The sequence below is a fragment of the Podarcis raffonei genome, chromosome 3 (genome assembly GCF_027172205.1).
Source record: "Podarcis raffonei isolate rPodRaf1 chromosome 3, rPodRaf1.pri, whole genome shotgun sequence".
In the NCBI taxonomy this organism is placed as follows: Eukaryota; Metazoa; Chordata; class Lepidosauria; order Squamata; family Lacertidae; genus Podarcis; species Podarcis raffonei.
In genome coordinates, this window is record NC_070604.1 from 80,852,177 (window position 1) to 80,874,716 (window position 22,540).

Sequence of the window (22,540 nt, forward strand, 5' to 3'; positions counted from 1 at the left end):
TTGCATCTCACATTATCTCCATTTTCACCTTCTCTCTATTACAGGTATGAATGTGAGACAGGGAGAGTTTTGCTATTTCGAGCTACTGACTTTTAAGCTAACAAACAATGAAGAAAATGGATGGCATCTTGTCCTAACTACATTATTCTGTGAAAACACTACTGGTGAAATGAACAGGGAACTTCTTTTTAGAAAAACAATTGTTTGATCTTGTCTTTCCTTTACAAAGTTTAAAAAGGTAAAGGTAAAGGACCCCGACAGTTAAGTCCAGTCGTGAATGACTCTGGGGTTGCGGCACTCATCTCGCTTTACTGGCCAAGGGAGCCGGCGTTTGTCCGCAGACAGTTTTTCTGGGTCATGTGGCCAGCATGACTAAGCCACTTCTGGCGAAACCAGAGCAGTGCATGGAAATGCCATTTACCTTCCCGCCGGAGCGGTACCTATTTATCTACTTGCACTTTGACATGCTTTCAAACTGCTAGGTTGGCAGGAGCTAGGACTGAGCAATGGGAGCTCACCCCGTTGTGGGGATTCGAACCACCAACCTTCTGACTGGCAAGCCCTAGGCTCAGTGGTTTAGACCACAGCACCGCCCGCGTTTATTAATACAAAGTTTATTTCCCCTTAAATTCTGCAATGCTGCTTTTCTATACAAATACCACTCTTCTGCAGGTCATATAATTTACAACAGCTTTGCAGCTCTGTGGCTTTTACAATCTCATTTAACTGTGCATTGCTCTTCTCTCCCCCACCTCCCGCTCCTTTATCCAAATAGCTTTCCCACCACATCTGTGCTCCTTGTCACTTCCTTCCTGTTCTGCATACTGTTCATAATGTCTCTAAGTGAGGAAGCTGTATAAGTGAAAGTTGTGTTTAGGCACATGCACACTCCTCAGTCTACAGTCAAATGGAATATTTGATGTTTCCTCTGGCAGTGGGTCTGGTGCTGGACAATGGCTATCACTTGGCCTACTATGCACTGTCTTAAAGTTAGGACCTGGCTAAATGATAGTGGAAGCAGGGGGAAATTTTGTATATATATATTTGCATAATGATGTGGTTTAATGTTTAACCAGAGCACATGGGGAAAGCTATTACCATTTTGTCACAAATGAGACAGCAGACAAAAGAAGGCATGAAAGGTTGTGCAGATGTTACTAATCTGGGCCAACTACTATGTATAACTGTCCACATGAGTGACATATTCACATGAGCAGTGCAACATTTGAAGACTTACTTCATTTAACTCTGCAGTGAGCACAAACGACACGGAAACTAGGATTAAGACAGATTATTTGTCTTTTCAACAGTCAAATGTCAGGATTTTTAAAAATTAATATCTGTTCTGAGCCACAATACCACCGGAGTTTTCTCGTTACTACTTAGTTCATCAGTAGTCCATGTATTGTTTTGCCTACTTGAAGCTTAATATATCTCGCCTGTAAAAAATTGCATTTAGAGACAAATAAACTAGTACCATATGGTTATAGATCTTGGGTGTGGGGTTTGTGGGCACAAGTAGCCCATAAGAGTTAGAATTAATCAAGGTTTGATTAAACTGTGCCAAACACTGAAATTCCTGGGTTTAGCTTATGCTAACAAGTCAGGCTGGCAGTCAGGGCTGGCTAAGTGATGGCCCATCAATGAAACCATCAAGAGAGAGCAAATACTGTCAGAGAATGAGGTGAGGGGTGCCTCTTTCAGCTGTGCGTTGATGGGAAGAGACCAAAGGGGTTTAGGATTTCAGGGTGGATAACATAAGCAAACAGGAAAAAAACCTCAGTTTTGCAAGTGGAAGGAGGAGACAGAACACAATGGAGGCTAGCTGGGACAAGCTGCAACAGAAACGGAGAGGATAGCTTTTTTGCTGTTCTTTTTGAATCCAATGTTGCACTTATGGAGGAGGCTGGGCCTGCTTTGAATGTGAATGCTCTGCAATCCCATCATTTAGGTTCAGATTGTATATATGTGCAAATAAACCATATATCGCAATGATGCCACAGTCTCTGCTGCGCCTCATTGTCCCAAAAGGGAACACAGACCCTGGGGAGCGCACACCTGCAACCCTTGAAATCTCATGCACCACTTGGCAGAGATTGGGGTGGTGTATAGCAATATTGTGGGAATTGAGCAACATAGTTGGAGGAAATATGTAATAGCTATGGGGTGACATTTTCAGAAGTATTTAAAATAGTCAAGCATGTCTCAATCCCTTTGACATTTAATGAATAAAAACTTTGAAACTAGATTCAACGCACAGTGGAACCTCGGGTTAAGAACTTAATTCATTCTGGAGGTTTGTTCTTAACCTGAAATTGTTCTTAACCTGAGGTACCACTTTAGCTAATGGGGCCTCCCACCCCCCATCCAATTTCCATTCTCATCCTGAAGCAAAGTTCTTAACCTGAGATACTATTTCTGGATTAGAAGAGTCTGTAACCTGAAGCATCTGTAACCCGAGGTACCACTGTAATAGAAATGTCAGGAGTATGAACACCACTGATTTCCAGTGAAACTCAGGTATCTGATGCCCTAAAGTCATCTTCTGAAGAAGCAGCTTAGATGATTAAAAAGCTCTCCTGCAGCTAACAGTAATGGTGGTGGTCTGGTCATTGTATTACTCAGTATGAAGTCTTCTCTCCTATGTTGCTATTAGCCCTGTGAAACAGCAACTCTGGAAAGATTGTAATCATAGCTTAGTAGTGAGTCCAGCATCAAAAGTAACAGATCAGCACAAAATTTTAAAAACACTTCACCAGCAGAACAGCCTGGAGCAATTAATCAGAAAGACCTAAGAGCACAGAAGCTGAGGCAGATGAAAGCTGAGTTAGTTAATTGGCTGGAAACTCCCAAAGATATTAGTTTCACTCAGAATTGTTAAAATGCCCAGCTCTCTAGAGAGCTCACTGTACGCTGCAACTGAAGTTAAGAATGAGATGCCATACAAAAATATCTGCATTTCGTTCAGTACAGGCAGAGGTTGAAATGAGAGCTGTGTGACTGCCTAACTCTTTCATTGCCCATGAATAAGAAGATGGTTAGGAGGTGTAGGCAACTTGGCCAATACACTCTTAATATAGAAGTCTAAACTAGGTGGTTGTAGAAAGCATTTCAAAGAAGGGAAGTATTTTAAAATACGTCACTTGGAGGGACTTAATGAGAAGGCCAAGTTATAATGTTAAAAGGTGAGTAGAGGTAGATAGGAAGGATGACAAGTAGAAAGGGCACCCTAAATGTCAAGTGGAGGGGACATATCCACTAAATAAAGCATCCCATTATATTAAGCAGAGAGTTATCAGAAAAGAAAGCTAAAGTACTGTTGAAGTTCCAGCAGTGGTTTTTCCCCCCAGTTACAGAGAACTAGAAACCTGCCATCAAAAGCTTGGCTAATTCATTTGAAAGAATATGTGAACTTAAGTCTTCCTCACCTAATTAGTTTCTGTTCACGTACACTTCCGCACCAGACATACTGCTTGGTTTCTAATCAGTGCATGGCCCCTAATGCCCAGCTGAAATCCTGTAACTATTTATATCACAATTGTTCTGGTTTATTTCTTTTGCCCTGCTTTTGTTGTGCAGTAGTGCAAGAGTGCCCTTCCAGATCACAATAATGCAACAACGTCACAGGAGCACTGCAGAACAACTAAGAAAGTGAAATGTTATGTGCACAGTCCAGCACTGTTACTGCTGCATCAGTGACATGCTACAGAATACACCTGCAAAACACACACACAAAACCCCCGCATACTCTGGAGTGTCCCCTAAACTACATTATTGGAAGCTACCTTATACCGAGTCAGACCATTTGTTTATCAAGCTCAGCATTGCCCACACTGACTGGCAGCAGCTATTCAGCCAAAGAACTTTCCTAGTCCTACCTGGAGATGCTGGGGATTGAACCTGGCAGGCAAAGCAGATGCTCCGATACTGAGCTACAACACACACACACCACTCATTTATGATTTGAAATAACTAGTTTGTTTATTTATGCCAATGTACACACTGCCCTTCAGACAAAAGGCTCCCAGAGCAATTCAAAATAAAATTTGAAGCTCTGGGTGCCCTTCTGTCAAATGCAGACAAAACTAACAGAACCTTTACCAGAAATATGAGCCATATTTACTCTATACCCCTTAAATTACAGCTGTCAGGGCTGGTTCAGTTGTAAGTCAGCACACAGACGAGCAGTAAAGTTGAATATTTATCCAAGGAAACAAAATACAAACGGAGAAACCTACGGGCAAAACTGGCCCTAGTAAAGCAGTTGCCACTTCCCCCGTAAGTCTGCACCCCGGCAGGCTGTTTTCTCAGCAGTGTTAAACTCAGACAGGGAGGGGGCTCCTGTGTTCTCTGTGCCCTTTGCTCTGCTACATGCAAAGCCCTCCATGCCCTTGGAGACAAGAGACAAGGGACAAGGGGAGCTGAATACAGTAGGACCGACAAACTCCTGCGAATCTGTTGCAACCTCCTCCTCAGCTGCCTGTCCTATGTCTGCAGCTCTTTCTGTCTCTCACTCAAGCCTGTTGCTTGTTCAGCATCCAACCATTCTGCCCCCACCCTTCATCTACAGAATGGTGGGCAACTGAATAACATAGCTCTTTCCTAGCAGGAGGCAAAGCCTTCATACAAGACTGCCATGCTAGCATTTGGGGATTGGGGAGTGAGAATGTAGGATTCTACATCCCTTCATTGGAAGCCCCATAATCTCCCACAGCTTCTGTTCACAGAAAATGCAGTTGCTTCTTTTGCCGTTTTCTTGGTTGACATTTTGCCCTCCCAAGCTGTTATTTGCTGTGAGGGAAGCTACCATATTCCCATATGGGATATGTAAATGACTCCCCACAAAGAGACTAATAGCAGCGGGGAGGGCAGGCAGAGTGGGAAAATGGCACTGTTAATAACATAGTATGGACCCTACCTGAGTGTCTTGCAGATGCATTTACCATTTAGAAACTGTGGGAAGTATGAACACAGAAGTCACACAGTTCGGACCTAAGATACACATGAAGCTCTGGCTTGCTTGCCTCACACAGAATGCTGCCATAGTGAACCTCTGCTTATGCCACACAGCAGCAGAAAGGAACATGGCAAGCTGTATTACTGCTGCAGCAGCAGCAGCTCCCCTCCCCTTGCCATAGATTATAATTGTGTGTTCCCTCACTGGCTTTCTTCTCCTTTAGGAAACTGACTACGTGAAACAACAGAAACAGAACTGCAGACAGAGTGCCTTTTCTGTCACTCACTGAAAAGCATATCTATGTAGCCACAGCCACAGCCACATCCGTGTATTCTTTCACTTGCTCACATAATTTATTCATCCCAAGAGGAAACAGCGTGTCTGCTATTTGTTTGTGACTGGTAGCTTAAGTAATATATGAGCAGGTGCTCATTTCCAATTAAAAGAGAATAAAACATGAAGACCAAGGAAGTATGAAATCTCCGAACAGTGCAGATGCCTTTGTTTATTGCCTTGGCAGGATGAAGACAACCCTTCCATCCGCCATCCACTTTTTATTGAGAAGTTAAACTGTTACAGCAGAGAAAAATGTAATGAAGGTCTTTTATAAGTAAGCACTTTCTTTTAAATTTTAATGTAACTAACATTTATTAAGAAGATAGATGGCAGTAAGGGCAAAAATAGAATCACCATTTGGAAATCATGGCAACTGCCCCACTCCAACAATTTCTAGTTCATTTGTCCTTCATTATTTTGTCCTCCTTCAACAGAATTTCTTTTTTTTCTTATACCAGCTTCCTGTGCTGACTGTAACACAGTGTATTCCTCTTAAACGCACTACTGACATGATTTTATTTTTTGGTAATCGCAATGGATTTTAAAGCAAATAAATTGCTTGTCACGGTTGCCACTGTGGAGCAGCCAGCGTTCTAAACCTGCAAAGGAGTTAAGCAATTAGACCTCTGGGTTTCCCTCCTCTGTCGATAACAGATCATCTGGGATTTACAACCTCCTCTGTTGCTTCCGTTAGTCTTAGGCTGCAAATTAAAGAGAGCCTAGTCCCTGTAATAAGCTCTCAGCTTGATGAAACACAGTCAACCCACCTGTAGTGACAATCTACACATCATCACTGTGACAGCTGTACTTTATCATGGAGTTATTTACCTTACCAGGTTGGCACATCTACTGGAGCTGCTGGCACAACGAGTAATCACATGATCCAGACAACATACATGCTAGTGATTTTATCCTTCCCCAATGAGATGTAGAAGCCGGGCCACCAAGAAGCAGTTTTATAACAGCTGCCACACAGAGAGGCACAGTATATTAGACTGAGAGAGTGGGTGTACCATATTGAACATAACCATTTCAAAATGTCTTGTTTCCCTAATATTTTTCCAGGTAAGCGGTTGACTCAAATACTTAGAATTGGCCCTAAACCATTATGCAGAAAAGAAATACCAATGGCATGTTTTTCCAAAGCAGAATAATCCTGCCAGGGATTCTCAAGTGGACATTTAGGAATCTATAAAAGATTCTGCAGATTTTAAATTATCTTGAGAATACTGAGCTGTATTTGTAGAATTGTTCCAGACAGTAATTAATTTGTTTGTAGAGGCAGTGGTTTGTTTCCTAACCCCCACCCCACCCCTGCAGCCACCAATCCTTTGTGCACAGGATACAGGCCTAGTGCACACCAGGAATGTGTCCATGGCAAATTAAGAAACTTCACCCAGTACTAATTCAGAAAGTGTTGGGCAACTTGAAGAGAGGGAAATTATATGCATATAGCATCCATTTCCTGCACTGATGGTCTGTGATACTTTTCTATGTTACGTATGCACAGTGGGATGAAAGAATCACTCTGTTATTATCTCTACAATTTTAATTACGAAAGTTTGATACGAAGTGTGCATAATGTATGAATGAATCGGAACGTAAGACTTAGCAATTTGTTGAGAAAGAAAAAGTAATGGAAACAAGGGATCCCTCTTCACACAGGCTTTTAATGGTGCGGTGGAGCTACTGCTATATTTGCAGGCTTGCCACACATGCTGGTGTGGTGGGGGATGCAAATCACTGTGTCATCCTGAAATTGCTACAGGGATTGGACCCAAATCAGGCTCAATCCTGTCATGTGAATCGAGTGAATTCTAGGCTAGTTCAGCCCTTTGCTGCTCCAGTGTGGTGTAACGGTTAAGAGCAGTGGTCTTGTAATCTGGTGAACCGGGTTCGCGTCTCCGCTCCTCCACATGCAGCTGCTGGGTGACCTTGGGCTAGTCACACTTCTCTGAAGTCTCTCAGCCCCACTCACCTCACAGAGTGTTTGTTGTGGGGGAGGAAGGGAAGGGAAAAGGAGATTGTTAGCTGCTTTGAGATTCCTTAGGCTAGTGATAAAGCGGGATATCAAATCCAAACTCTTCTTCTTCATCATCATCTCCACCTCCTTGTGCATTTCTGGGCTTTCTGTGGGCTGCCACTAGTGGGGATTCCACGGGCAGCAGGCCTGTCTGCCTGTTTTATAGTTGAAAGGAGGAGGTCTGCAGCTGCAGGGCGACACTGGCATCATTCTAAAGGCAAAAGTTAGCAGGGGCAGAGAGAAAGACACTTTCACCAAATCCAATGCAAAACACATACACCCCCCCCTCTGAGTCTGGTACAAAGGTGATTACTGTTGTACCTTAAGTTACTGTTAAACTTTTTTTTAGCAATTTGCCATGTCTCATTTCCTATAACAATCATGTTGGTTTTAATTATTATTGCAATAACTGGAAAAGGAACCCTACTGTTTTTATTGTTTTAGAAAAATACATGGAATTAGAGCCTTTTACAAAGAATGTAATTATAATAAAGCAAGCTTAACCAGAAATTGGCACGAGGCTACTTAGAACCTTTAGGCATTCATCTCTTTTACCAAGCAAACATCCATCTCCACCATTATATCTTTAAATAAGCTTCTGCTTCTGTTGTACTTTAAAAGGCAGTAATGATTATCTACAAATGGAGAGATGCATTTTAAAAATGTAACAATATTAACTGCAACTGCAATTGGCTTGAATCCATTCAGGAGGAGGGGGAAGGAAGGCAGGGATGGGTTTTGCTGATTCCTCTGCAGATTCTTGTGTCCTCCAATTAATTTATTTTTATGATCTCAAACTAGAATTTATCTGGATTACATCAGTATTGCTACAAATGCTCATTGATCATTCTGGGAAAATCTTCGCATTTATCAGAGCAAATGTTATTAAATTGCACTTATTAATAATGCCATGCCAGAAATTTATCCTGTTTCCCACTCCCCACCAAAAATAAAATAAAATAAAATCTCCATCAATTAATGAGAAAAGAAATTGCATAAGACAATTGTCAAAGGGAGAGAGAAATTTAAGCAAAATTCCCATGGGTTTTTGTCATTGTTACCTTACTTTTGATGTGACTGAGAGGTATTTGGGGGTGTCATTTCTTTCAATCTACAAATAATTTCACCAGTGGTCTGCATTCTGCAGCTTTCCTATATACCTGCACTTCAATTAAAACCGGGGGGGGGGGAGGATATGACATCATGCAGCAAATCTTCCCATGGGGCTTTTCTCAGATGAAGCCTGGACAGCCAGGGAGGATACAGGAGGCTGAAGAAATGTTTTACTGGAAAGAAAAACAAATCACTGCCCTCACTCAAAAGCCTGCACCCACCCAAATCCTAAATAAATTCTAAAATGCCCTAAGAATAAGGCAGGAAAAGTGGAACTCTCCTTCACAGGGGGAAGAGAAGCTTTGAGCAACTGGAGTACAGATTTTAGCACAGCAAGTTAGGAACCTTAAGTCCAACGCTATATGAGAGATATAGGAAGAGAGGTACAAGACACTAAGGGTGACCTGTTGATCACTTTTGCAACCACTATATTGTGGGATCAGCTTACAATCTAGGTCAAAAGAGGGTCAGCACCTGATCGATTCTGACAATTATGTTATGTAACAGCACTTTAAAAAAACATCACAACTTGCCAAAAATCATGTTGGTGTCAAAATCCATCCGAAAGCTTCAAGGAAGCCCATTTCATTTTGATCCTGGTGTGGCTGACTGTAACTCACTACAGAAGACACTACAGAATGGGTCATCTGAATCCATTCCAAACATAGGAAGCTGCCTTATACTGAGCAAGGCCCTTGGTCCATCTCGCTCAGTATTGTCTTCACTGGCAGTGGCTCTCTAGGGCTTCAGACAGAGGCCTCTCCCAACCCTATCTGGAGATGCCAGGGACTGAACCCTGGACCTTCTGCATGCAAAGTAGATGCTCAACCACTGAGTAATGGCGCTTCTTGCTCTGCTGCCGGCTGTTCAGAAATACAGCCTTGGCAAGTAAAGAACTGCTGGATGACTCTGAAGGTTAATACAGATAGAGGGGGATTTCTGTATGTGTGGTCGCTAACTGGGAGACAGAAGCAACCTAATTTCATCCCCTCACCCCCAACTGTGTTAGGATGTTTGGGTCTGGGGGAACAAGAAAAGAGGCCTTCCGGTGGAGGGCTGCCCAGTGCCAGAATGTTCAATAACCCCCTTTCCTTACCATCTAAGGCATGCATGGCCAAACTTGGCCCTCCAGCTGTTTGGGGACTACAATTCCCATCATCCCTGACCACTGGTCCTATTAGCTAGGAATGATGGGAGTTGTAGTCCCAAAACAGCTGGAGGGCCAAGTTTGGCCATGCCTGATCCAAGGAAAGAAGCAGGTAAGTTGGGCAGATTCAGGTGGGGCCCACTCAAGCAGATCAATTGTTCTTAATCAGGATGGGCCAGGGTACTATGGGTCAGCCAGGCCCAGTCAAGTAGCTTAGGTCAAACTCAAGTCAGGCTGAGGCAAGTCCAGCTATAATAAGTCAGATCAGGTCAAGTCAGGCTGAGTCCTGGCAGGTTCCAGTGAGCAGCAATCAAAACCATGGGTAGCTCCGAGTGTGCTCTGCTTGCTGAGCAGTAGAAAGACCAGAGTTATTTGAAGCCTTGCGAAGGCTGGCACAGCTTGAGCTTCCAGTGGTTCTTCCCCCACCCGCTGGCAGAACTGTTTGTAATCCTTTAAAGGGCCTTCAGTGGTTCTCCAGCTGCATACCCTTGCATGGTTATGAAGGAGAAGCTGCAGAGCAGTCATCTTCTATGGTGGCATTTGAAGATGATAGAAAAGCCACACCCTCAGGATGTAAAAGGGGGTTCCAAGGACTCCCTTGGGTGGGGTTGGCCTGTGATTCATCTGAATCTGCCTTGGGGTAATGCTGGGATCAGAAATAACATTTACTAGTAAAAAACTAGACCCACTGTGGTAACCTAATGTGGGGAAGTTGGAAAAAATGTTTTCCGGTTATACCGCGCTAAGCTCCTCCTCAGACCTTTAGAATCATGTTGCACTACCCGATACAAGATGCTATACCATTTACCGTAACATCATCTATGATATGCCTTCTTTCTAGGTACTCTTTAATAATACAAAAGGGTTGAAAATTTCATTTATATTCAGCTGAAACGTTATCTTGCTCATTTGACTCACAATTGATTCCAGTCATGTCTTCATAGTAGAGAGTGTGCTGGAGAAGACATTTAATGATTTACTGCATTTTGCTGACCAAATATCTTTCTTTTTTTGCTTTTGTGAGACCTTCAAGCTGTCAACTCCCTCAACAATGGAGCTTTTTTGACCTCTTTCCACTTTATTGTTTGGATGTTAGATATAGTTTTGGCTTGACAGAGTTTATATTACAATCAAAAAGCAACCTTAGCACAATCTGATTACATAAGCTGCCAGTTACAGTTAAAGGGTACTGTGAGTTCTGTCTTCAGTCTACCCTACACACCAACAGCTGCATGAATGAAATCAGGGTGGATACCAGGCCCATGGGAAGCTGTAGGTGCAACAGATGCCAAGGTGCTATGGGTTGAGTTGTGTGGAAATCGCACTGAACAATCATTGAAAGACTTAGAGATTTCTGGCTTAGAAGCTAGACCCCACAAAGTCAGCTTTTCAGTATCCATATGGAGTGTGTGAAATGAAAGCTTACATTGCCTCTAGTCCATTAGACTTAAATCAGAATTCCAAAAATTGTGTTGCTTAATTTGGCCCCTGAAAACAATAGTATTGAGGACCTTCAATATTGTAACTAGGTGCTTATCTCTAAAACAATATTGTTGGCATCCATCTGTCTCAAGTAGCAATGAAGTGCGCCTCTGGAGGGTGAAGTCCAAAGTGACCTCTCCAGGGCACATGCCTGGGCAGTGTGTGTGAAGGTCCTGGGCTGCCCAGCCTCACTGATGTGGTCCAAAGCAGAGCAGAGAAATACATTTGGCACCATCTTGGCTACAGCAGTTGTCAGAAGGAGGTATACAAGACACCATCCAACCCTCTTAAAGACTTCACTCTGGATTTGCCTTGGGATTGCTCCTTATTCTTTTTTTCTCCAGAAGATGTCCTGAAAGGCAGCAGGTACAGATTTCCCTCTAAAGCTCAGGCAGAGCTTAACCATTAGCCCCACTATTAGTCTTGTACACTCAATCTGCCAGAGTTTGTCTTCACAAGCAGAAGAGGTCCCTAACTCAACAAGGGCTTGAGACCCATCGGCTACCCTGACCTGGTTTAGCCAGCTAGTCCAAGACGTTCCCTGGAGTGTGGCCGTTGTCACATGCTGACAGCTTCTAGGAGGGGCAGATAAGAGCTAAGAGCAGAGTGGGGACCAAAGGTGGACAAACTACCCCAGAAGTGCATATACAGTGTGTGTGTGTGTGTGTGTGTGTGTGTGTGTGCACATCGCACGCATGCACATCTCACACAAATAAAGCAACATTTTCCATGAATTAGTCATATGAATAAAAATAAATTTCTGCTTCCAACATAGCCTTCTAGCACTGCTGCTTTAGCCTCAATATTGACTTTCAAGAATGTTGTGCACCCTTCCAATGCCCCAGATTCTGAGCAGCCCAGGTGACGCCCCCCCCAAGCAAGCCAGTGTCCACTTCTTTACTCCCGGGCACCAACACTCTGACACCTTCTGCTCTGAAAAGAAAAGTGAGTTCCTCTCAGACCCCTGTCAACCCAGCCTGGTCTTTGCTTGCAGGGGAAGCTTCCCCTAATCCCAGAATCCTTTAGGCTGCATAAGAAGAGTGAGAAATAAAGCATTTGAAACTTCAGAAAGTACCGTATTTCCAAATCTGACTGGTTTACTCACTCCTCTTGTCCATTAGCACCACAACCCTTAATGTTCAATTCTACATAACCAAACAAGAGCTTATTACAAAAAGTGAATACAGTGCTCACTCCATGACTAACTGATATTTGAGTTTTGTTGCATTGCTGCCTTGGTGAACCACCAAACTGAGAATAGCCCATAGGAAGCTACACAAGACCACTGGTACACCTAGCTCAGTACTGCATACACTCACTGGCAATGATCTTTCAGGGTTGCCTGTTCCTTTAGAGCAAGTATAGGCAAACTTGGCCCTCCAGATGTTTTGGGACTACAACTCCCATCATCCCTAACTAACAGGACCAGTGGTCACGGATGACCATATGCCTATGCCTGATTTACAGAGTGTGTAACCCCCTCCAGAACAGGTAACTGACCTATATCCTGGACAGTAGAGCCACTTGCTCACAGGACGTCTGTCTTCCTAAGATTCAACCTCAATTTATTGGCCCACATCTAACCCACCAGCTCCTAGACACTGATTCTGGACTTGCACAGAAACACCTGATTCAGATGTTTAAAAGAATCAGAGTTGGATGTCATAAGCATACTGATGGCACTTTGTTCCAAATATCCTAATGACCACACCCAGTGGCTTCATATAGATGTTAAACAGCATGGGAGACAAGTTGGTACCCTGCGGGACCCCATAGCTGCTGGGGGGCAGCCTCCCAATACTACATTCTGAAACGGACACTGCATGTATGAAAGGAAGAATGTATGAACAAAAGTGTTCCCAATTTCCATCTCACTGACTTTAATCAGGCATCCGAACAGCATGACCAGTCCAACAAATTTGATGTTAAAGTATCATTGCTTTGACACTGGTGATCTTTGCTTCTTCCAGTAAACTGGCATTAGTTCACCTGTCTCCCCAAGTGATATGTGATTTTTTTCGGAGACACCGTTGCCGGAATCTTTCAAGGAGTTGAAGATGGTGTTTATAAGTGGTTCATGTTTCACAAGTGTACAATAAGGTTGGAAGTACAATAGCTTTGTAAACAAGCATTTTGGTTTCCCTGTGAATGTCCTGGTCCTCACTCTGCACTTCAATTGGAAGAAAGCTGCACTCGCAGAGCTCAGACGATTCTGGATTTCAGCATCATTGTCAGCCCTTGTGGGAAGATAACTGCCCAGATTACAAAAGACATCAATATTTTCCAACGTTACACCGTTATGTTGGATTTGTGGTGCTGCAGAGGGGTTGCTTTGTGCTTATTGGTGCAGCATTTTGGTTTTTTGGGTGTTGAGTGATAGGCCAAGCTTTTCGTAAGATTCTGAGAAGATATTTAAGATGGTTTGGAGGTCATCCACTGAGTGTGCACACACTATGTTGTCATCAGAATATTCATAGAATCATAGAACTGTAGAGTTGGAAGGGACCCTGAGGATCATCTAGTCCAACCCCCTGCAATGCAGGAATATGCAGCTGGTTCATACAGGGATCGAACCTGCAACCTTGGTGTTATCAGCACCATGGTCTAACCAACTGAGCTATCCAGGCTCATACTGAAGCTCTATGATACAAGTTATGCACTGATCTACGCACATAAAACAAATTCATGCAGAGGCGTCTTCCAAAAACCCAACCCAAACCCCAAAAGTCCCATGGCAATCGGTAAATGGTAACGGGGCAGGATCGTGAAATCTGGAAGCCCCTAGTCATGAACCAGCACATGGAAACACTGGCCTGCAAGTGCTCCAGTTGGATAACAGCCTTTACCAAAGGCTGAAGAAACTCAAACTCAGGATGCAAGGGAGCAACGTGCTAAGAGGAAGGCACGCCATCAAATCCACACTGTGATCAACTCCTGCCCAGGAACCAATGTCCCCACTGTGGAAGGACATGTGGGTCCAGAATTATGGAAGACAATCTTACTCGGCTACGAGTGATCGCCAAAGAAGACTCTTTGCTTTCAGCCTACTCAGGTTAAAGAGCTTTCCATCTGTTCAATATATGATTTCTACCCGGGTGGGGAATTTCCCTTCGACAAAGTGTAGAATTATGGCAATAAAAATAATAAATGGAGTTGGGGTGATAACACAACCCTGTTTAACACCTGATCCCACTGTGAATGGCTCACTTTGAGAGCCATTGTTATCCGCAATTGTTGCTGCCATATGAAGGAGTCGAAGGATGTTCACAAATTTATCTGGGCAGCCGATTTTAAGAAGGACAGTCCGCAGGGCATTATGATTTACAGTGTTGAAGGCCTTAGGTAGGTCTATAAACGCCATATACAGGGGTTGGTTTTGCTCTCTGTATTTTTCTTGAAGCTGTCAAGCAGTGAAAATCATGTACACTGTCCCCCTAGAAGGTTGAAAACCATTTTGGGATTCAGGAAGGGTAGCCTCTGGTATAGTTAGGAGATGGTTTGCCAAGATCCTTGCAAGAATTTTGCCAGCTGCAGCTAATAAAGATGCGACTCAATAGTTTCTGCAATCCGTTCAATCACCTTTTTTAAAGAGATTGATAATTTTAGCATCCCTAAAGTCTGATGGGCTCTCCTCTTTCTCCCAGATTTTTTTGTTGAACTTGTGAAGTCATTGTGTAAATCCAATTCTTCCCACTTTGAAGACTTCAGCAGGTCCCCTGGCTTTGTTGTTTTTCATTTGGTTAATAGCTGTACACAACTCTCCCAGATTTGAAGATCCCGTAAGCTCATCTTCAATTTGTTTTTGTGGAATTTGTGAGAGGACCTCGGCAGCTACAGGGGAGTTGTGGTTAATGAGATGCTGGTAATGTTCTTTCCAGCGCAATGCAATAGCTTCTTTATTTTTTAGAAGTAGTGTCTATTGAGCGTAGGGGGCATATACCATGATTTACTGTAAAAGAGGATGCTACCAACCAACTAGTAGTTGACAAACTGTTGGGTCCAGGGTGGGATTTTTCAGGAGTGGTTGCTCTGTTGCTTCCTTAACGGGCACCAGGCACTACTTCCCAGCATGAAGATACATTCACCACATCCTGAACCCGATGATTACCTTTCATCGGCCAAGAAGGACAAGGAGCCAGATGGCATGTAATCTGTCTCATTCTTGTAAGTTCCCTGTCCGTGTCATCAGGCCACATTAGCTGAAACAGACCTCACAGAATAGAATTATATGTAGCATTGAACACCTCAACTGGATTTGAACTCAAATCAGTATCAATGTCTCCATGGAGATGAGCAACTTCCCCTTCAAAGTGCCTTGCAAAAGTCACAGCAAGCCAACAATGTCCACATCTGTATTATTGTATGGTTAGCTAAGGGAGATGATAACTGATGGGCAATCTTAGAAAGCTCCACTGGATGGCTACTTGAGGATGCAATGGAGACAGTGAAATATGCTGTCTTCACTACCAATAATGCAACACAATAGGCATGATTATATGATTGGCCTCATAGTTAGATTTCTGCCATTTGCACTCTGTTCAGTTGCTACAACATCCAAAGCTCCTGGGAATACCAAGAGGCAAAATTGGCTCTGCAGCATTTGAGAATGATAATGTCAACAGCACACCTCATTTTGCCATACCATAGTAAGAGCAGAGCTTTGACAGGATTGTTAGATCTAGCCACTGGAACATCCCCCAGAGCATTCAGATATCCCTTGGAGTCCATAAGCCACCAGGTGTGGGCTGACTGAATGGGCTTCTCATCCTTATAGGGGAGGTCAGACATTGTGTTGCTATTACATACCATTTGTGTAAGCATTTCAGCTTGCCAGATGGAACAATCCCACCTCTTGTCTTCCCACAAACTGTTCTGGGGGCTCTCTCCATCCCCCAACAACTTTGGGAGACAGGGGGCACATGGGAGTAGAAAGGGGGAAAGGCCCAATTGCATTAGTTAAGTCTTTGCACAAGGGTTCCACTAATAACGCTCCTTAGGTGAACCCAACCCATTAAGTCCACGGCACCTTTGGTAAAGGCTGTTCTCCAATTGGAGCACTCACAGGCAAGTCCAGTAGTCTGATCATGACCACAGAGTTACACAGCCTGCCCCTAATATTCAGACCACACCCTGCATCATTTGAGGCAAAGACAAATCAAGAGTATGCCCTACTCTGTGTGTCAAACTAATGATCACTTGAGACAATCCCATTGTTTTCATGGAAGCCATGAAGTCCTGAGAAGAAATGCTAGTAGTGGTCCCCGTGTGGGTATTGAGCTCACCCAGGACCACAGCCTTGGGTTTCTCCAACATCACTGCTGAAATCACTTCAGCCAGGTTGGCCAGAGAGGCAGGTAGGAAGCAAGGTGAGCAGTACACCAACTGCAACCCTAGTCTGTCTCTATGACTCAGCACCAGATGGTCTTGTACCTTTTGTAAATGTACAAAGTGTAATGTTCTTTTATAGGCTATTAACATCTCCTTACCCATTAGTATCAAACATATCTTGCGCACTCAAGACAGATCATGAAATTTCAAATAATGAAATAATGCACATATGTGCACAAACTTAGATAAAATTGTCCAACATATTCTAGCCATATTGAATTTACAAGTACTTTGGTTGACTATATATTGAGCTCACCATTCAGTAAGTATATTGCAAAGTACATACTGACTAAGCTATAACCTGTCAAATCAGAAAATCATTCTTATCATCTGAAAACAATTCAGTGTGCTCTGCCCTTAGCTTACAGGCATTTTTCACAAGAAGCATATGGTTGACCAACTTGTCTCAAGTGCAATTCCAGTGAGATCAAGCAAAAGGTTTTTACTTAGCTGAACTTGGATATGATATCTGAAGTATAGTGTCAATATAAATGTATCACAGACTCATTCTCTGTAATGTGCTACATAGACCCCAAAATGTGGATAATTATGAATGGTAGCAACCATGTTGACAGGGAGGCTCCACCCCTATGCAAAACATAGCTATATTAGAAGGTTTTGTCACTGTTATTAAAAGCAAGAGTGGGCTACTCTTTCAGATCCAACAAGCTCCATGGCTGATATCCATGGAGGAATAGACCATCATCATTTTTACCATAAACACAAAGATATCATGACCCATGGTATCATAATGGCCAGAATCAACGTCAGGATTTCCTCTCATCCTTCAAGCCCTAGAGGAAAAGAAAAGGAATGCCCCAAATCCACAATGGTCCAGGATGTACTTTGCTCCAGGGACACCTAAACACTTGGGTATTCATTATCTCAGCCCTAACAAGGCCAGGGTATGGGTATCAACAGCTGATGTCTCAAGTATCCCAGGTTATCTTACCTCTCCTGCCACTGTTGTGGGGAGCCTCCTTTCAGCAAGTATCATCTCTGCTGCTCAAAGAGTGGTTCAATAGCTGATGGAAAAAGCTTGGCTTTGATCCTCCCTTTCTGGTGTCTTCATCTAACTCAAGGGAGGAGAGCCTCTTATGTAAGGAGGCAGACCCAATCAGAAGACAGGCTGTCAAATCAGAACTGAGGGGCGGGCCCTTTAAAAAGGCCACATCTGAGCCCTATAGGTATGACACCAAACCCATTGCCCTCTGTCAGCTACTGCATTATATTACAGTGCATTCACAATTATAGATTACTGCACAATCCCAACTAATACAGTGGTACCTCAGGTTAAGAACTTAATTCATTCTGGAGGCCTGTTCTTAACCTGAAACTGTTCTTAACCTGAGGTACCACTTTAGCTAATGGGCCCTCCTGCTGCTGCCACGCCACTGCCACGCAATTTCTGTTCTCATCCTGAAGCAAAGTTCTTAACCCGAGGTACTATATCTGGATTAGTGGAGTCTGTAACCTGAAGTCTCTGTAACCTGAAGCATCTGTAACCCAAGGTACCACTGTACTGTACTACAACTATCTGAAAAAGGTTACAGGAAATGTTTTCACATTGCTGCAGGACCATTATGTGCTCCACGTCTACATTTCAACCTAATCTCCCTTCTGCCAAATGAAACAAAACTATGTGGAGTTTAACTAAGGCTACAATACTTTGTTTGGTTACCTGGGAGTACATTCCACTGAATAAGTATGCAGTTTAGTGCCATTGAACTCAAATGGTCATGGTCTTTACACAAGCTTTATTATACAATACTGTCAAATAATTGCATTAACAGCCCATATTTACTGAAATTAGTGCATTGGGAAAACTCCTAGGTAAATGTGAATATGAGTGCATCTTGTATCAAAGAATTCTCCAACTCTTGTCAAAGACAGCCTGAGCATCTTCCAAAGACACTACAAGACCGTCTTACTTTCTGCATAAGTTTATACACATTTTAAAATTTTGTTTTATAAAAGTTGCTATCCATTTTCAATACAGTGGTACCTCGGATTAAGAACTTAATTCATTCTGGAGGTCTGTTCTTAACCTGAAACTGTTCTTAACCTGAAGCACCACTTTAGCTAATGGGGCCTCCTGCTGCCGCTGTGCCGCTGCTGCATGATTTCTGTTCTCATCCTGAAGCAAAGTTCTTAACCCGAGGTAATATTTCTGGGTTAGTGGAGTCTGCAACCTGAAGCGTATGTAACCCGAGGTACCACTGTACAGCAGTTTACAAATTCCAAGTAAGTTTAATAAAACAAGTGCTGGTGTTGTGTACCAGAAATGTTTTAACGTTTTAATGAGCCTATTTGGCTACTCTGGTTCTCCGTTCCCACACTGCAATTTTCTAGCTGTTTCTTTGATAGTAATCATACTGTTATGATTAGAAATGGGCAATGTTAAGATTTGCAAAATGATAGTTCACCTACACAGGTAGTTCATGTAAAAATCTGTGGGTTGTATCCCGCTAAGTTGCACTCTGAGTAGAACCATGGAAATTAATTGACCTCACTTATATCCATTAATTTCAATAAGTTTACTTTGAGTAACTAACATAGGATGCAACCAAATGTTGAGAAAACGGATATTTCTATATTCCAGATTTCAGGCAAAGCCACCAGCCATTCATTAAACTTCACATGCCACTATTGACAAGTCTTATTGAATCAAGATAGACAGGTATACTAGTAGCACAGCTGAGGAACAGTACATCCCACAGTTGATCAATCTTGACAATGCCATTTATCACCATGACTGCAACTTATATTTGGCCACAAACATGTACCTTTTGGGGTTGTTGTTTTTTAATTGAACACTCAATCCTTTCCTTTAGCAATCTCACCCAAATAAATAATACTTTATAGTAATGCAGATAAGAAATTTAATACTTTTTGTAGCTTCCAGCTATTGTACTGCTGTATCTTTGCGTTTTGGATTACATCATTTGGCACTGAATCAGTTTCTAACAAAGTGTAAATAATGTGTGGGCACTATAATGAGTCAATAGGTTTACAAAAGACGTGTTTTGATACAGGTATTTCTTTCAAGGAACTTACTTGCATTACAATATTTTTGATGTATTTTATAAAAGCAGCGTACTTGTCTTCTATGTCACAAAGTCAGCTTCGAACTGCATGCATGTCTTCTTAAGCAAGCCTGCTGCAATGTAGAACCCAGCAATGCTTCCCCAATAGCATGCAGCAAACATAATATCTGTGCCTAGAGGGGGAGAATGTAATTACGGACTTCATCTAATACTCTATTCAGATGATGCTAACCTAGGGTGCCATTCATCCAATTTCTTACTGTTACAAATTACATAAGAACAAAAGAGCCCATTGCTCTGAATCATCTGAACCACAGGAATATTTCCAAGCACCTTAAAACCCCCATAAAATATTCATTGCAGCCAGCCACAGCTTCTCCCTGGTCCCAAAACCACTTAGTTAACATGCATTGCTGCTGCAGAAATTGATGTTGGAAAGCAATCTACTTCACACTGCCTTTAAAATCCCACACAGGGGATGGGGAGGGAAAGTATGTCTGGAATACAGAATGTTTGCAGCTCCATGTAGGAAATAAGGATTGCAAAAGCAAAACACAGGTATCCTAATCACCATCACATTCCAACCTGTTCTCGCTTGGAGGGGAATTCTGCAACATCATAAATGGTACTGTAACTTCCCAGCTATGAGCTGAAGCTGTCCCATATGTACATGCACGGAGATGGAAGGAATGTGAAATTGGTCTGCAGTAGACAATAGTCCACAGAACAGGAACTAAGCATATACACGTACAGAAAACACAGGGTGACATGTTCGCAATTCAGAAGGGCTGTGATCCAGACCGTTCAAATTATTCTGATGTCTGCTGTTCCTAAAGAGAAATGAACCTCATCTCCCACTTTTGTAGAGAAATCCTGTGCACGCTTGCTTGGCAGACAAGACAGCTCCATTGAGTTTAATGGAACTTACTTCCAAGCCATTGTGCATCACATTGTAGCCTTAGGGACCCTTCTTCCCAAGACACCCCACATGTTGTTAAAGCTATTTGGGTTTTCTAGGGCGAAGCTCCGGGTTGGGACAGACGATGCTCAGAACCAATGTTTATATATAGCTCAGTTGGTAGAGCAGGAGACTCTTAATCTCAGGGTCCTGGGTCCAAGCCCCACGTTGGGCAAAAGATTCCTGCACTGCAGGGGGTTAGACTAGATGACCCTTGGGGACCCTACAATTCTAGGATCCCATTGGACCTGTGCCATACAGAGTCCCGGGTGCAAACGGTTCACCTGGCGGAAAGCTCATGAGGTTCTCGCTCCACCTGTCCATATGGGGGCAATGAGTGGCCTGCCTGGCAGGGCTGTTGGTGAGAATGAATGAGCAGGGAGGAGCAAAAGAACAAAAGGGGGAAAAGTGGCTTACATGCTCCAATTTGTCTTTCCTCCTCAGCCAGACGCTGGCACTGTAGTCCTGCTGCTTGACGGAGCTGTAGAAGTTGGAGCCCACCCGGGTGAGGCTGGGCGACGGCTCGCGGGGTCGGCTCTTCAGCCTCATCTGCTCGAAGCCCTCGTGGCGGGACGACGAGGCGAGCCAGTCGCTCCTGCCTTCCATCTTGACATGACAAGGCAACGTCCAGGCGGCGACGGTAGAAGGAACCGGGAGGTGAAGAAGAAGAAGAACCCCCGGGAAGGCGAAGCAGCAGGAGGAGGCGGGGGGGGCTGGGGCGGGAAACAAAGAGCCGAGGCGGAAGAGCCCACGAGACCCTCCTGAGGGAAAAGAGCGGGAAGCTCAGGGGGGGAAAGGCGCCAAAGTGCCCGCGGAGGAGGAGGCGGGGTGGGGGAAGCCGCCGCCGCCGCTTGTTGCCCCCCTGCGAGCGGCAGCCGAGAGTAGCGAGTGGCGCGCGAAACGGCTCCTTGCGGCACTGGCTGGCAGCGGGCGCCACGGAAAGGAAGGCGGGCCCAGAAAGCGCCAGGCACACATTCGCGCGCGCAGGGGGGGAGGAGGAAGAGGAGGAGGAGGAGGGAGGGGCGCACGCGGCGGCGGCGGCAGGAAGCGAGGGGCGCGCGCCCTCTCCCACTCCATGGATGCCGCCAGACTGCAGGTTGGCGCAGTGGAAGGGCTGCGTCCCTCCCTCGCGCCACCCCTCGCGCAGCTCCCGCCTCCGGACCAAACGCGCCGCCGCCGCCACCCCAGAGCAGGTTCCCGCCTTGCGCCTTATCTCGCCCGGCAGAGGCTCTTCGGGAGATAACTTGGTGCTTCCACGCGGAGAGAGGGAGAGGGGGAACGAGGCGAGGAGGTGAAAAGGAGGCGGGTGAGGCTCGAAGTGCGACCCTCTCGCGTCACCTGCAGCAGCTTCCTCGGCTTTTCCCTCGCGGGTTCATCAACGCGACTGCTCTTCTTGCGCTGTCCACGCCGTTGGTTCTGGAAAGTTGAAAAATAACTGTTGCGAATTTCCGCCGGCTCTGCAGCCCGGGCAATAGGCAACCCGGGATCGCCTAGGACTTTTAAGAAAGGGATCGGACAGTGAAAGCCTACGGATGTTTACTCGGGAGTAAGCCCCGTGGGCTTACGCCCACATAGGCGTGGGCACAGGGTGCAGCGTCGCTAAACGGCTTCGCTGCACATTTTTAAAAAATGTGGATGGATATCCTAATGGGTTGAGATTAGGAATTAGCCGAGCTCCCCAAGGGATCCGTATGGGATCTATCCATGTCTAAATCTGAAGGCACGAGCATCCGTCCCATTTCCACTCTTCCTTACTTCCACACAATCAGTGTAACGGCTGGGATGTGCTAGTTTTGCATGGTGAGAGGCAAGCAGAAAACAGAGTTTAAGTGCAATTAAATAGCTGAAAGTGGGGGAAACAGTATCTGTTTAGGAATCTGATGCAGGATCGCTAGTTGTGGTGCATTTCAAAGGAGCCTGCTTGTTTCCAATAGGCTCTGCCTGTAGATTTGCAAATGAAGCCAAATATGACATAGGCACCCCACGATCTGAGTGGCCTCTCTTGCTAAAGAAAAACAAAACCTTCAGCATCTCCCATGGACTCCTGGGAAACCCATATAACAGCACACGGTGGAGGAAAAAAAGATAA

General features: G+C 44.2%; 1 protein-coding gene across 2 annotated transcripts in view; it reads right to left on the reverse strand.

Annotated features, from left to right (window-relative positions):
* PLD5 (phospholipase D family member 5) overlaps positions 1-21,689 on the reverse strand; it is an 83,426-nt gene extending 61,737 nt beyond the window's left edge. The window contains exon 1 of one of the 2 annotated variants that reach the window (XM_053382639.1): positions 20,869-21,689. In XM_053382639.1, coding sequence (XP_053238614.1) covers positions 20,869-21,057 — 189 coding nt within the window. In that variant the 5' untranslated portion in view covers positions 21,058-21,689. The remainder of the gene's footprint in view (positions 1-20,868) is intronic. The other variant, XM_053382643.1, reaches the window with a different exon arrangement.
* Between the last annotated feature and the right edge of the window lie 851 nt (positions 21,690-22,540).